Below are 17,656 nucleotides of genomic sequence, written 5' to 3' on the forward strand. Positions count from 1 at the left end.
AAGATGCACAACATTGTTAATTATTAGAGAAATGTAACTCAAAACCACAATGAGGTATCACCTCACACTGGTCACAATGGTTGTCATCAAAAAGTCTAGAAATAAAAAATGCTGGAGAGGGTGTGGAGAATAGGGAACCTTCCTACACTGTCGTGAATGTAAGTTGGTGTAACCACTATGGAAAACAGTATGGAGATTCCTTAAAAGACTAAAAATAGAGCTACAAATGATCTGGGAATCCTAGTCCTGGGTATATATCTAAAATAATGAAACTCTTAACTGGAAAATACATACGTACCCCAGTGTTCATAGTGTTATTTACAATAGCCAAGACAGGATTCACCAATAAATGAATAGATAAAGAAGATAAACACACACACTGGAATATTACTCAGCCATAAAAAGAATGAAATATTTCATTTGCAGGAACATAGATGGGCCTAGAGAATATCATACCAGCTGAAGTCAATCAGGCAGAGAAAGACATACTATATGTTATCACTTATATGTGGAATCTAAAAAATAACACCAATGAACTTATTTACAAAACAAAAACAGACTCACAGACATAGAAAACAAATTTATGGTTATCAAAGGGGAGAGGGAGGGAAAACAGGACAAATTAGGAGTATGGGATTAACAGGTACAAACTACCACACATAAAATAGGTAAGCAGCAAGATTTAATGTACAGCACAGGGAATTATATTCAACACCTTGTAATAACCAATAATGGAAAGTAATCTGAAAAATGATATCTAAAAACTGAATCCCTTGGCTGTGCACTTGGAACAAAGACAATGTTTAAATCAACTATACATATGAATTAAAAATTATATACATATGAATTAAAAATAAATTAGCTCTTTATATGTTTTGTATCATTAACATGGGTGTATAAATGCTATTTTTTCTTTTAAATCATATAGGAAACAAAATTAGAAATTATAAACCCAAAATAAAATAATACTGGCATCTGTATTTACATGAGTAGTTAGTTTTCCCAGTGTTCTCTTTTTTCCTATGGCTTCAAGTTATTGTTCATTGTTCCTTTATTTCTGTACTGAAGATTGTTCTTCAGCATCTCTTTTATGGCAAAGCAAGTCTAGAGGCAAATTAATTTTTGTTTTTCTAGCTATGTCTTAATTTCTCTCCATTTTTGAATGATAGTTTGCTGGGTATGGAATTCTTGTTTGACAGTTTTCTTTCAGCATTTTAAATACGTCATTCTGCTACCTTCTGGCTTCCATGATATTTAATGAGAATTACATTAAATTAAATCCACAGTTAGTCTTACTGTGGATTCTGTGGATTGCTTGAATATGAGGAGGTTGTTTGTTTGTATTTTCATGTTTCCTTCAAAATTCTTTCATTACCTTTGGATTTTAAAATTTGTACCCTTGACACTTGAATCACGCAAGTTTGAACTGTACCTGTCTACTTATATACAGTTGTGTTTCAGTAAATACTAAAGTACTACACAATTCACGGTTGGTTGAATCCATTAATGTGAATCATGGATACGGAGAGCTGACTATAAAGTTATATGGGGATTTTTGACTTCAGGGGGTTGACATGCCTGACTGTGGCATTGTTTCATGAGTCAACTCTAGTTTGTATTTGTGTGACTCTCTTGGGTTTCCCCTACTTGGAGTCTTTTACCTTCTTTGTAAATTTCTATATTCAGTTGAAAATTGGAAAGTTTTCTGCCTTTATCTCTTCAGATATTCCACCCCTTTCTACCTCTTTCTCATTATTTACCTTTGGAAGTCTAACTGATATCTGGGTTTACTGGGAGAGGATTTCTTCTCTTTTCTTTCCTTTTCTATTCTTTCCTTTTCTCTTTTCTTTACTGTTCTTTTCTTTTTTTGTTTAATGTGCCTTACTTTCATATTTCTTTGTATGCCTTTTGATTTTTTGTTGTTGTTGAAAACGGGACATTTTGAATATTACAGTTCCATTACTTGGGACACTAGATTCTCTTCTCCTCATGGTTTACTGTTGTCTCTTGAGGGCTGCAGTTATCTCTTTACTTTTCTAAAGTGTTTTTGCAAGGACTGTTCTCTTTGTCATGGGTGGTTACTGAAATTTTGTTATCTTGGTGTTTAGCAGTGATGTTACAGATTTCCTTAGCCAACGTGAGTCGAAAGGAAAAAAGTAATCTTTTGGTGTTTATAGATTGTCTGTTAGCTAATAGACTTCTTCAAAGGTTAACCAGGTTACCTGTAGCTCTGCCTTAGTCTTCATCTTTTGCTTACACAGACAGCAAAGTTCAGCTAGGGTTGTAAACCTATGCTTCTCTCAGTTCTTCTCTGAGAATTCAGCCAGCCCTGGGCATTTGTGTAGCATTCTTTATTTCCTGGTATATAAGATAGCCCTAAAGCCCAGTTCCCCTAGACACCTTCCTCCTTAGCCTTTTTGTTTCGAAGATTTTTAGATGGTCTGATTCTTGCACCATCCACTGTCTTTTGCCCCATGCAGCTACTTGTATGTGTTTAAATCACTTTGAAGGTAACACTTGGGAAGCCCCAGCATGCTGCACTAGTAACTTGGTCTGCTCTCCTTTTGGATACCATTGAGCTGGGGGAGAGGAGATGGTATACAGGTAAGCAAAAATGCTACAGTACTTTTTATCAAATATAGTGGTCTCTGTTAGGCAATCTTCTCTATTTTGTAAGTTTTTATTACATTCTAGATGTTCATAAAGGATGACTTTTGTCATTTTTTGCCAAGCTAAGAGTTGCTTCAGTGGAGTTCCTGATTCTTGGAGTTTCCTAATCCTCCATTTTCCATGACAATATTCCTTTCTTTCATTTTTGAATGATTCATAATTCAAGATTCATAATTTTTTCCTCTCCCCTTTCAAACAGTGTTATTCAGTTGTCTTTCAGCTTACATAGTTTCTAACAAAAAGTCTGATATAATTGTTTTTCTGTTATGTGAGGAATTATATTTATCTTCCTTTTGAATTCTCTTGGCTTTTAGCAATATTTGTATTTTTGAGAATTTTCTGATCCTCCATCTGTGTTTTAATGTATTGTTATATCTAGAATGTTCTCCTCTGCTGACTCTTCATATCTTTATTTTGCCCTGAACTTTCTCTTTCCTTCTGGATTTCTAGTTATACCCATGTTATACTCTGTTAGGTACTGTGTCATGGCCTGTCTTGGGTGCTTTCTTTCGTCCCACTTCCCCTGCTACTTTTTTTCTCTTTTAATACACTTTTTTTTTTTTAGACAAGTTTTAGGTTAAGTAGCAGAATTGAACAGAAGGTAGAGAGATTCCCTCTATAATCCCTGTTCCCACGTACATTAACCTTTCCCACTATTAACATCTCACATCAGAGTGGTACATCTGTTACAGTCAGTGAACCTACTGTTGACATGTCATTATCACCCAGCATTCATAGTTTACTTTAGAATTCACCCTTTGTGTTATGCATTTTAAGGGTTTTGATAAATGTACAGTTAGATGTTCCCACCATTATAATATCACACAAAATAGCTTCAGTGCCCTACAAATTCTCTGTGCATGTATATTCATCTCTTCTACCCTATAGCTTCTGGCAATCACTGATATTTTTACTGTCTTCATAGTTTTGCCTTTTCCAGAATGCCATGTATTTATGATAAAATTGTATAGTATGATTCTCTAATACCATATACAAAAATAAACTCAAAATGGATTAAAGACCTAAATGTAAGACAAGATACTATAAAACTCCTAGAGGAAAACATAGGCAGAGCACTCTTTGACATAAATTGCAGCAATATTTTTTTTGAACCAGCTCGTAGAGTAATGTAAATAAAAGCAAAAATAAACAAATGGGACCTAATTAATCTTAAAAACTTTTGCATAGCTAAGGATACCATCAACAAAATGGAAAGACAACCTATAGAATGGGAGAAAATATTTGCAAATGATGTAAGCAATAAGGGACTAATTTCCAAAATAGGCACATAGCTCATACAGCTTAATATTAAAAAAAAAAAGCAACCCAATCAAAAAATGGGCAGAAGACCTAAACAGACATTTATCCAAAGAAGACATTCAGATGGCCAGCAAGCATATGAAAAGGTGCTCAACAATGCTAATTATTAGAGAAATGCAAGTCAAAACTACAGTGAGGTATCACCTCACACCAGTCAGAGTGACCATCATTCAAAAGTCCACAAACAGTAAATGTTGTAGAGGCTGTGGAGAAAAGGGAACCCTCCTACACTGTTGGTGGGCAATGTAAATTGGTATAACCACTATGGAGGGCAGTATGGAGGTTCCTTAAAAAACTAGAAACAGGCTTACCTTATAATCCATCAATCCCACTCCTGGGCATATATCTGGAGAAAACTATAATTTGAAAAGACACATGCACCCCAACATCCACAGCAGCACTATTTATAATAGCCAAGACATGAAAACAACCTAAATGTCCATCAACAGAACACACACACACACACACACACACACACACACACAATGGAATAATGCTTAGACATAAAAAAGAATGAAATAATGCCATTGGCAGCAATGTGGATGGACCTGGAGATCATCATTCTAAGTGAAGTAAGCCAGAAAAAGAAAAATACCATATGATATCACTCATATGTGAAATCTGAAACAGAAAAGGACACAAATGAACTTATTTACAAAACAGAAATAAACTTACAGACATAGAGAATGAACTTACGGTTACCAGGGTTGAAAGGGGGTGGGAAGGGATAAATTGAGAGTTTGAGATTTGCAGATACTAACTACTATATATAAAATACATAAACCACAAGTTTATACTGTATAGCACAGGGAACTATATTCAGTATCTTATAGTAACCTATACTGAAAAGGAATATATGTATGTATGGGTGTGTTACTGAAACATGCTGTACACCAGCAATTGACTAAGCATTGTACACTGACTATACTTCAATAAAAAAGAGTTTAAAAGAATTTTTAAAACCCCCAAAACAAAAACAAAATCATATATTATGTAGTGATTTCACATTTGCTACTTTCAGTTAATAATATGCCTTTGAGCTTTCTGCATGTCTTTTCCTGGCTTGATAGCTCATTCCTTTTTTTTTTTTTTAATTATTTTTTATTGAAGTATAGTCAATTTACAATGTTGTGTCAGTTTCTGGTGTACAGCACAATAGTTCAAACATATAGGAACATACGTATATTTGTTTTCATATTCTTTTTAATCATAAGTTGCTACAAGATATTGAATATAGTTCCCTGTGCTATACAGTATAAACTTGTCATTTATCTATTTTATATATGGTAGTTAGTGTCTGCAAATCTCGAACTCCCAGTTTATCCCTGCTCACCGTTTTCCCCTCCCAGTAACCATACTTGTTTTCTATGTCTGTGAGTCTGTTTCTGTTTTGTGAATGTAAGTTTGTCTATTTTTTAAGATTCCACATATAAGTGATATCATTCGGTATTTTTCTTTCTCTTTCTAGCTTACTTCACTTAGAATGACATTCTCCAGGTCCATCCATGTTACTGTAAATGGCATTTTATTATTTTTATGACTGAGTAGTAGTCCATTGTATAAATATACCACAACTTCTTTTTCCAGTCATCTGTTGATGAACATTTATGTTGTTTCCATGTCTTGGCTATTGTAAATAGTGCTGCTCTGAACTTTGGGTGCATGTATCTTTCTGAATTAAGGTTCCCTCTGGATATATGCCCAGGAGTGGGATTGATGGATCATATGGTAAGTCTGTTTTCAGTCTTCTGAGGAATCTCCATTCTGTTTTCCACAATGGCTGCACCAAACTACATTCCTACCAACAGTGTAGGAGGGTTCCCTTTTCTCCACACCCTCTCCACCATTTATTGTGCATGGACTTTTTGAATGATGGCCATTATGACTGGTGTGAGGTGATACCTCATTGTAGTTTTGATTTGCATTTCTCTAATAATTAGTGATTATTGAGCATTTTTTCATGTGTCCATTGGCACTTTGTATGTCTTCATTGGAGAATTGCTTGTTTAGGTCTTCTGCCCACTTTTGGATTGGGTTATTTGTTTTTTTCTTATGACATTGTATGAAACTGTTTATATATTCTGGAAATTAAGCCCTTATCAGTCTCATCTTTTGCAATAATCTTCTCCCATTCCTTAGGTTGTCTTTTTGTTTTGCTTATGGTTTCTTTTGCTGTGTGAAAACTTCTTAGTTTGATTAGATCCTATTTGTTTATTTTTGCTTTTATTTCTATTACTTGGGTAGATTGCCCTAGGAGAAAATTGTTGAGATTTATATCAGAGAAGTTTTGCCTATGTTTTCTTCCAGGAGCTTTATAGTGTCTTATCTTATGTTTAAGTTTGTGGATTTATTTCTGGGCTCTGTTCTGTTCCATTGATCCGTATGTCTGTTTTTTTTTTTTTACCAATACCACGCTGTTTTGATGACTGTAGCTCTGTAGTATTGTCTGAAGTCTGGGAGGGTTATTCCTCCAGCTTGGTTCTTTTTCTTCAGTAATGCCTTGGCAATTCTGGGTCTTGTGTGATTCCATATAAATTTGAGGATTATTTGTTCTAATTCTGTGAAAAATGTCCTGGGTAATTTGATAAGGATCTCATTAAATCTGTAGATTGCTTTGGGTAGTGTGGCCATTTTAACAATATTAATACTTCCAATCCAAGAACATGGGATATCTTTCCATTTCTTAAAGTCATCTTTAATTTCCTTAATCAGTGTTTTGTCGTTCTCCACATATAAGTCTTTCACTTTGTTGGTCAGATTTATTCCTAAGTGTTTCCTTTTTTGGGTGCAATTTTGAAAAAGATTGTCTCTTTACCTTCATTTTCTAATATTTCATTGTTAGTGTAAAGAAATGCCACTGATTTCTGTACATTAATCTTATATCCTGCTACCTTGCCAAATCCTTTTATCAGCTCTAGTAGTTTTTGTGTGGAAGCTTTAGGGTTTTCTATATATATAGTATCATGTCATCCACATGTAATGATAATTTTACCTCTTCTCTTCCAATTTAGATACCTTTTATTTCTTTCTCTTGTCTGATTGCTATGGCTAGGACTTCCAATACTATATTAAATAGAAGTGGTGAGAGTGGACATCCTTGTCTTGTTCCAGATTTTAGGGAGAAGACTTCCAGCTTTTCACTGTTGAATATTATGCTGGCTGTAGGTTTGTCATAAATAGCTTTTATTATGTTGAGATATGTTCCCTCTATACCCACTTTGGTAAGAGTTTTTATCATAAATGGGTGTTGAATTTTATCAGTTGCTTTTTCTGCATCTGTTGAGACGATCATGTGATTTTTGTCCTTTCTCTTGTTGATGTGATGTATCACATTGATTTGTGTATGTTGAACCATCCTTGTGTCTCTGGGATGAATCCAGCTTGATCATGGTGTATGATCTTTTTTATGTGATGTTGGATTGTTTGCTAATATTTTGTTGAGGATTTTTGCATCTGTATTCATCAACGATACTGGCCTATAGCTTTCTTTTTTGGTAGTATCTTTGTCTGGCTTTGGTATCAGGGTGATAGTGGCTTCATGAATGAGTTTAGGAGTGTTCTCTCCTCTTCAGTCTTTTGGAAGAGTTTGAGAAGGATTGGTATGAGCTCTTCGATAGCTTATTTCTTAAGTGCTAAATAATATTACATTGTCTGCATGTACCACAATTTATCTGTTCACATCCTAAAGGACATTTCTTTCCTGTGTGACAGTTTTGAATAAAGCTGCTGGAAACATCTTTTTCAGTTCGTTTGAGTAAATACCAAAGAATGTGATTGCTGGTAGTACAGATTGATTATAGTCTATATTTTGTGGCATATTCATTTTATTTTAAAATAATTTTCTTTTCCAAAAGACCTAAATAGACATTTTTCCAAAGAAAGTATACATAAATAACCAAAAGCTACATGGAAAGGTACTCAGCATCACTAATCATCAGGGAAATGCATATCAGAGCCATAATGAGATATCATCTCACACCTGTGTTAGGATATCTTTGACCCAAAAGATAAGATACGTATTTTGGTTGAGGATGTGGACAAGACAGAACCCTTGTGCACTGTTGGTATAAATGTAAACTGGTACAGCCTCTATGGAAAACACTGTGGAGGTTCTTCAGATAATTAAAAATAAAACTACCATATTATATAGCAATCTTATTTCTGAGTATATATCCAAAAGAACTGTTGTGCCAAAGAGATAGATGTACTCCCATCCATGTTCATAGCAGCATCATTCACCGTAACCGAGGTCTGGGACACAACCTTAAGTGTTTGCAAACATATGAATAAAGAAAACCTGGATGTGTGTGTGTGTGCGCGCGCACGCGTGCACTTACACCTGTTTGTGTGTATGTATGTACACAGATACATTTGCATGCACACACACATTGGAGTATTACTTAGTCTTAAAAAAAAAAACAACGGAAATCTTGTTATTTGACAACATGAATTAACCTGGAGGGCATTATGCTAAGTGAAATGAGCCAGACAGAGAAAGACAGGTATCACATGGAATCACTTATACGTGGAATCTTTAAAAAGAAAAAAAAAGGAATTCATAAAAAGAATAGTAGAAAATGGTTGCCAGGGGCCATGTGGTAGGGGAAGTAGGGAGAGGTTGGTAAAAGCATACGATCTTTGTTATAAATTAATATGGTCTGTGGATCTGATGAGTAATATAGTGACTGTAGTTAATATCACTGTTTTGTATAACTGGAATTTGCTAAGAGAGTAGAACTTAAATATTTGGACCAAAAAAAAGTAAGTATGTGAGGTGATATTAATTAACTCAGTTGGGGAAGCCCTTCACAGTGTCTCTGTATGTCAAATCATCACATTGTAAATATCTTAGAATTTTGTCAATTAAACCTCAGTAAAGCTGAAAAAAATAATTTTTTTCTTTCTTTTTTTTTTAATTAACAGGATTGCCGTAGAGGTTTTTTACAAAGTTTTGAGTTGTACAGCACTTGATTCTTTTGCTCCATAGTGGAAAGACCTTTACAGCAATGATTACTTCAGAGTTACCAGTGCTACAGTAAGTATTATTACAGCTTTTTAAAAAATATGTATAATACTTTTCTACATCCAATTTGTCTCATTAATGAGACACATCAAATATGTTCTTTGATATTGGGCAATGTGTTTAAAATCAAGGAACTAGAGTGTGTAATTACCTTGTTCATTGCTATTGTAATATCAGTATGTTCTGTGTTACTAAACAAAAAAAAAAAACATGTTACTGTCTTATATGAGGTATCAACAAACTATGACCATGGACCAAATCTGGCATGCTATTTTTGTAAATATAGTTTTATTGGAACACTAATGCCTTTGCAGAATATGACCACTTTTGTGCTACAAGTTGTGATAGAGCGAGAGGTAGAATATAGCTCAAGAGGTAAGAGTGCATGCTTAGCATACACAAGGTCCTGAGTTCAATTCTCAGTACCTCTCCTAAAAATAAATAAATAGGTAAGCCCCTCCCCCCTCCAAAAAAAAAGCTATGATAGAGAAATGAGTTGCCTGCAGAGCATAAATATTTCATTTGGCTATTTACCAAAAAAGTTTGTAGACATCCCTATCCTGTATCACACTGTGCGTCTAACCTCCTCACACCCATGCTGAGCTGCTTTTCTCTGAGACTGAGATTGTGGTTAGTGGTTGTGGTTGGCATTTCTGGTGGCATCTCATTAGATCTGTTGGCATTGTAGGACACATCTAGAATTTAATATTGAATTTGGTCTTATTTTGGATTCTTGGGAAAGCGTACTCCAAGATACTTTTTCTTTAATAGGTGTTATTTAAATACAAATTAGGAATCTGCCTTCTGTGATCCTGTATGATAACAATGCTTTAGATATAATGAAAATGACCAACAGTTTATATAGTTATTTATATATTCTTATAGTCCCAGTTCATTTATATTAGTTTTTTCCAAGAGACTGTAGTCGCCTTCCAACTGATATCCTGGCCTTCTGTTTTTCCTTCAGAACTCTAAGGCAAAAATCTGTCCAAATTACTTCACCTGCTGAAAACTGTCAATACCTACCTTCCTCTTTTTGTTCAAATATAGGAGGTACAATTCAAACTCTTTCTATTTACTTACTTCAAGTCTCTTTATTACTCCTTAACTTGAACATAATACTTAGTTTGGAGGTCTCTGTATAGTATTTTTCTTTGTACTTTTGTTTTTCTTCATTCTGCTTGCAATGCCTGCGTGCCTCTTTCCTTACCTGGCCAACTCAGTAGTCCTGTGGGTGTTAGCTGAGATATGCCTCCAACAAAGCCCCACTGACTCCTCAAAATTGGGTAGGTTCCTGTCATACTTTTCCCTTTTAATATAGCACCATGCTTAACATATTTTACAATCCTTTCTTACTGTTTTTCCCTTTGTGCCTTATGTATGTATGGCCAGCTCCTAGCACATTGCTGGGTATTAGGGAGACCCGTAGTAAATACTCTTTGATTAAATATGAAACATAGGTTGTAGTTAACTGGATTGTATTTAAATAGAGATTGCATGGATAGGATATTTAATGTCATGTTTTGTGGATAACGGAATTTTTTTCATAAAAATGTAAACATACAATATGGTAGTGGATAGTAGCAATCTGTGAGGTGGGTAAATGAAATTTGCTTTCAGTCTGTGAGCTGGAGATAGTAGTCTTGGTCAAGTTGAAATCTAAGAAGAATTTATTGAAGACATACAGTTTTCTGAGGATTTTGCCAGGTGCATTAGCAGCATATATTATCTTGCTTAATCTGCTCATCCACCAATACCATATCTACATTGTAGGTGAAAGGAAATGTGGTATGTCTCTTAGTATTTGTAAACTTCAGTTTCTGTCATTTGTAAAGTGAAGATAATATATTAGAAATTAATTCTAAAGTCTCTTCAGAAACAAACAAATCTTTTGATTTAGCAGTTGTTAATGTTCAATTCAGTAATGGTTTTTGTAATGGAGACATTAGACATTATGTCTTGCCTTGTTTAGTTATTATTAGCAGAATTTTATCACCTTAGTGCTGTTTACTATTAATCATCATCAAATATTATCAATTTTAATATTATCATATTTATATATTCCACCAAATATTGTAGTACAAGGAACTGGGGAGCAAAAGCAAGTGGAAGAGACTCAGTCCTTGTGGCCATGAACTTATATAGATAGAAACTAATCAACTAATGGCAAATAAGTCGATGTAAACTGCCATCAGTGCTATGAAGGTAAACTAGAGGATTTTATGAGAATTTTAACACATGCCTTGATTTAGTCTACTTTTCTAAGGAAGAGATGTGGATCTTAAATCTGAAGTGGAGGGAATCTGGGGAGGAGAAGAAGGGATCTCAGGGTATTAATTCCAGATTGAAGGAATGGCATGTGCAAAGAACCCAAGGTAGGAGGAATCATGGCATGTTTGAGGGACTGAAGTAAAGCTGTTATTTTTCTATTTTCAGGATTGAAGATGGAGAGGAGGGTGAGATAAGGCTTATGAGTAGAGTGGGGCTGTATGATTTAAGGACCTGCTAACTTATATTAAGAGTTTTGAGGTGTTGTTTTAATTTTTTTTTTTCCCTTGAAGCAGGAGGAAGCCACTGTAGGGTTTTAACTGTGGGGGAGAAGTAATAAGATATATAGTTAGAAAATCAGTCTTAGTGCAGTATAGTGATTAGATTGGAAGGGCAACTGAAGAAGCAGGGAGTCCTATTAGTAAGAAGGTGTTGTAGTATCTAGGCCAGAGATGGTGATAACTTGATAACTTGAACTAATAGAGTGATTATAGAGGCAGACAGAATTTAGACAGTTTTAGAGAGCAAAAGAATCATTTTATAAGATCTGATTTGATTCTTCACTTATGTCCAATAGTCTTATAAATGTAGACACTAGCCATGTGCAGGGTTTTTGTAAAGCTGTTGGTTGATGTTTGAATTTGCATATGCCTTGACTCAGCATTCTGTGTATTCTAGAGAGAGAGATTTGTTGATGTGTAGTAAAAGTTAATGTACAAGGACAATTGTTTCAGCTCTGTTTGTAGTAGTTCAAAACTAAGACAATCTAAGTGCTCATATATAGGGAAATAGTTACATAAATTTTGTACATATTATGGAGTACCATTCGGGAATCCTATGTATTTGTATGGCAAATTCCTATTAATTTCAATTTTAAAAATTAAAATATAGATATGTCCTAATTATGTTATGTTACTATTTTCAACACTCTTGAGGTTCTCATTTATACCGATTGTATCTGTATGGTGGAAATACTTTTAAATAATGTGCTAATTATTACTGTTAATTATTTCTCAACTCTGTGTTTGGTGATGTCCTGTTCGTAATTTGAATTTGGCTGTGGTGGGAGTATTCACATTATGCAAATCAGCAAGCACTACAAATCAGGGCTTAATTTATTGTTTTGTTATTTGTCTGTGTACTCAGTAAAGTGGTACAGAAATTGTTAATGCTGATTAAATGTGTATCAGGTCTGTACTCATATTATGATACCACAAAAAATTAAAGAAGTGTTCTTCTAGTGTTCAAGAACTATTATGTATCCAATTCAGTAAAGAAGTTGCTTACACCATTTACCAGTGAAGTCAAGTTCCAACAAATGTCTTTGTCATTTCAGTTGCATTCTGTTCATTAACATGAACAAAGGTATCAACTGCCTTTCATGTCAAAACTCTTACTTGTTCATCAGCTGCCAAAACAGGTTAGCTATGGATACAAGAGTTTGGCAAAATCATCAAAATCGTTTTATATGAATTAATTAGCTGTGTAGAGTTTACAATAAAGAATAATATTTATTTTATTATTATTTGTGAGTTGTGTACTATGCATCCTTTTTATTGGTAACATTTCTAGTAATTTATGTGCATATATTTTTTTAAGGAGCCAGTTGTTAAACATTTACTAGCACATTTTCATTATTGTATAAAATGAATAAAATTCCTCCTAAGCCCTTATCTTTTTATATTGAAGAATTAGTTTGTTTACTAAAATAATGTATCATATTTTCTAGGGATTCAACTAATGAAACTACTGCCCATTCTGATGCTGGCAGTGAACTTGAAGAAACAGAGGTCAAAGGAAAAAGAAAAAGAGGTCGACCTGGCCGGCCTCCAGTATGTATATACGTGTCTTCTTTGTTCCTATAATGGTTACCAAGTAAAGGGGCTTGATATGAGCTGTTTGTTAGTTCTAGTATTATTAACATTTTAAAAAAATCTCCCTGACACATTAGAAATTCTTGGAAACCTTGCTTGGAAGTGGTCAGAAAAAGGAGATTAATTGCAGTTTCTTTTTTACTTTCTATTTTTCTCTTGTAAATGAATAGTGGTCCATGTGAAGACAGAAGATAATCAATGTGGAATGAGCTGTGTGTGGGTAGTTATGATTTCCCTACTTTTTTTTAAAATTTTTATATTTTTGAAGTATAGTCCGTTACAATGTGTTGATCTCTGGTGTGCAGCACAGTGTCCCAGTCATGCATATACATACATATATTTGTTTTCATGTTTTCCCTGCTTTTTATTTTTAGCTGCAACTCTGATTTCTTATGAGCTCCTGAGTGTGCATTTTGGTGGTATTTGGGTCCAGTCTCAGATGATACTCTCATTGATACATGGTAAAGAAGTTTAGAAGAGCACTAGGTATCCTTACTTTGAGGGATATCTTTATGTGTTCTGAGTACAGCAGTCATCATTTAACTGAAGGTGGCATAAACTGTTAGAGACAGCAGTATCCATGTGGCAGTGGGTTAAGGCTTGTATTGTTTTACATCACTTACCTTTATGATGTGATTGGCTATTAGCAGTTTCAAAATTTTATTTTATAAGAGTTCTGATTATGGAAAATTTTAGCCTTCTTTTATAGGAGACATAATAGTATAATAAACCCTCTATATACCCAGCTACAGCAGTTTTCAAGTAATGGCCAGTCTTGTTTAATCTGTCCACCGCATTCTTTCTTTCCCGTGTTACATTTGAAGGTCATTCTAGACTTCATTCCATCTTTAAATATTTCACAATGTATCTCTAAAAGATAAGGGCTTGCTCTCTCTCTTTTAAACATCACCCCAATATCATTATCATATTGCAAGATAACAGTATTTTATTAACATCACCAAATAACAAATTTAAAGTTTATAATCATTTTATAAATACTCTCATCTAATAAAGGTAATTTGTTGATTTGAATCATGATCTACCTATTGCGATTGATGTCTGTCTTATTTAACCAGTTATTATGTATGTGTCCTTTTTAGTGACTTAAAATTTTTTTTGTGTTATTGCTGTTTCATCAATATTTATCTGTTTGCCACAATTTTTAATTAGCTTCAATGAAACTTCATACCTTTTACTTTTCTAGGACGATCTAATAACAACAAAACAAGGGATAGTAGGATGACTTCCAGTTTTCTCTATACTTGCTTTTATCCTCCACATTTACTTAAAAGGAAAAAAATTGTGGAGGAAAAGACACGTATTATAATCACTCTTTATAATCCTTCTCAATTTAGTAGAAGTGTTTGGTGGTACCATGTTCCTTACAGAAACATTTTGGGAAAAATGAAGCGTCTTGCACTTAGAAGCTGGGGACTATTATAGTTCCCCTTACTGTTGTTACAATTTTTCTAATACTGTAGGCAAGTTACATTGCTTTCTGTAGAATTCATAGGTTATAGGTACACAATTGGAAATAAGACTAAACTTGCTTGAAGTTAGTAGGGTAAACTGCCTACATGGTTGCTTACTTGAATTTGTTTCCCTCTAATTAAAACTCTTAAAGATTCAGACTAAGAGCTATCTTCTTCAAGAAAGCTCTTGTTTCTTCCCCCACACCCTCCGCCCTAAAGAGAATTTATCACCCTCTACAGGCTATTGTATTATTCTTTAGAATCTAATTTTGCGGTGTCTACAGCTCCATCCATGTAATATTTTGCTTTCCTTGGTGCAAAGTAGTCTATATCCTTTTGCGTATCCAAATGCTTAACTCCTGTGGTTGGAAATACTATATTTTTAGCGAAATTGCTACTACATAATCTAGCAGGTAAATAGTGCATGTTCATCCCATGTTTATAAAATTGAAAGAATGTCACCCAAGGTAGGATAGTAGTATTGTAGAGATTTGTGTTAGACTTTAGTCCATATTTTCACACTCATTAGTTCACATGGCTGTCTATTCTTCCACATGACTCAGGCCTATTTCTTGATCTTGGAAACAGAACTTCCTGAGTTTCTACTCTGGGCTATGCACTGAGCTGGTGCTTTTTATGTCATTTGATACTCACACCAGTACTGTGAAATAGGTCTTATATGCAGTTTACAAAGTGGAAAACAAAAATAGAAAGTGGTATTTTTGCCCAAAGTCATAATATCACATAAGTAACACCTGGGATTTGAATTCATAGCCTAACTCCCTAACTCTTTTCTCTTAAGAATGCCAAAATGCCAAGCTGTTAATTAATATTGAGAGGTATAATTGTCAGAATGATCAGATTTCAGTTTAAGCCATAGTACCTGTTCTGAAGATTCCTTGGACATTTTCTGTCAACTGGCTCCATTTTGAACAATTCCAAGTTTCAATTGACACACTCTTTGTTCAGCTATTTTAATACTTTTGGTACTTTTTAAGAGGACTTCATGGACCGTTGGTTTTATTAATTTACTTAGTCAAAACATATAGTATGAGGATGTCTGTGTTGGACATTATTGTTTTTCTTATTTCTAAATTCTCAGGAAACATCTCATTTTTTTGGTATTCCTTCTCAGTATACAATTATTTCAGAGACTTCTGTTTCTTATTAAAGCACTCTTATTTTGCAGATGTCCTAATTCATATTTGTTATTATTATAATAGTTCTATACCCAAATGATTAATAATTCTCTAAATAAACACTATAGATTGTCATGTTTATTTGAACTCTGTGATTGTATTAGCAAATAATGGGCATGATTTTCTCTGTCTACACAATACTCCCTTGGTGATCATGTCCAGGTTCATGACTTTAAATACCATCTCTAAGCTTATGTCACCCAGATTTATGTGTCCAGCCTGGACTTTACCCCTGGACTCCAGACTCATATCCAGGTGCCCACTGAGAATCTTCATTTAGATATTTAATGGGCTCAAGGTGGTTTTTTGTTTTTTGGTTAAAAAAAAAAAAAAACACTTTCAAGCTTCCTATTGCCTGCTCACGTCTTTTCTGTAGTGGCAACTTCATATCTCTGGTTGCTCAGGCTATAAACTTTGCAGTTATTCTTCAGTCTTTCTCAGCCTTTGTCTGGACTATGACCGAATTCTGCTGATTGATTTGCAAATTGCGTCAGTTTTCTACTACAACACTGGATTAAGCCACCATCACATATTTTTGCTGAAACCTGTCAGATGTGTTTCTTGTCTCAGGGCCCTGTGTTATCTTCTCATTGGGGCCTTCCTTAAGGATGGTATCTAGAACTGCAAATATTTCATCCTTCACAAGGAGACTTACTATCCCCATATTCCGTGTGTGTGTGTGTGTGTGTGTGTGTGTGTGTGTGTGTTCCCCTTTCTTCACAGCACTTACTGGCGTCTAGCATAGTATACACTTTTTATTTACTTTTTGTCTATCTTCCCCTGCTGGAAGGTAAGCTGTACGAAGACAGGGATTTTTATCTGTTTTGTTTTCTGCCATATACCGAGTGTTTGACTTTCAGTAAGGGTTTATTGAATAATAAATGAATGGTTTTTAATTTTATTTAATCATTCATTTTTTTAAGTGTTTAAATTTGTTTTTATTTTAAAATAATTTCAGACACAGAAGAGTTTCAAGAATTCTACAGAGAATTCTTACGCAGATTCTTCATGCAGATTGTCAAAATGTTAATCAATTTGCTTTATCATATTTTTTCTCTCTGTATATACAGAGACACATATAAGTGTAAATATAAATTTATATATATAAATCTGTATCATATACCAATAATTACTTTTTAACTCTTTGAGAGTAAGTTGCAAATGTGATGCCGCTTTCCTCCTAATGTTTTAGTATACATTTCCTTAAAATCAAGGATATTCTCCTATACAACCACAGAACAAGTTTGAAAATCAGGAAAATATTGTTATAATACTGATCTTATCTACATATACTTCATTCAGATTTTGCCCAATGTCTTAATAATGCCCTAAGTAAAAGAAAAAAAATTTTTTTTTTCGTGGTTCAGAATCTAGTCCCAGATGTCATGTTGCTTTCAGTTGTCATGTAAATCAGCACATCAGTAACCTAACCTGTCTTGAGTCTATGATTTAATGTTTTATTAGGGATTTTGGTCTTTTTGTTTGATTTAAGTGAGAACCAACACTTTCGTTCTAAACATTGTTTAACTTTTATATTTGCCTAGACTGAATAGGAGAAGTATATAAAAGGAAACACAATTTTTACTTTTGTGTATACATACACATAGAAAGAAGATGGAGCGTAGCATACACAATAAAGTATTAACAGTGACTGTTAGAAGGAGAGATTACCAGGTGAATTTATTTATAAAAATTGGATATTCTAAATTATTTGATACTTTTGTTTAGAATATTATAAATTTCATGATATCAGTTACATACTTTACATAATTTAATGGCTGCATAGTATTCTGTATTGAATTATTTAATTTATTTAATTAGTCCCCTATT

The 17,656-nt window shown here is 34.0% G+C and overlaps 1 protein-coding gene across 1 annotated transcript in view; it reads left to right on the plus strand.

The window, feature by feature from the left end:
* STAG1 (stromal antigen 1) overlaps positions 1 to 17,656 on the plus strand; it is a 327,021-nt gene that overhangs the window by 88,750 nt on the left and 220,615 nt on the right. Inside the window, exons 2-3 of the mRNA XM_032487978.1 lie at positions 8,914 to 9,025; positions 13,011 to 13,113. Of these exons, the coding sequence (XP_032343869.1) occupies positions 8,997 to 9,025; positions 13,011 to 13,113 (132 nt within the window). The 5' untranslated portion in view covers positions 8,914 to 8,996. The remainder of the gene's footprint in view (positions 1 to 8,913; positions 9,026 to 13,010; positions 13,114 to 17,656) is intronic.

Source organism: Camelus ferus, chromosome 1, assembly GCF_009834535.1.
Source record: "Camelus ferus isolate YT-003-E chromosome 1, BCGSAC_Cfer_1.0, whole genome shotgun sequence".
Classification (NCBI taxonomy): domain Eukaryota; kingdom Metazoa; phylum Chordata; class Mammalia; order Artiodactyla; family Camelidae; genus Camelus; species Camelus ferus.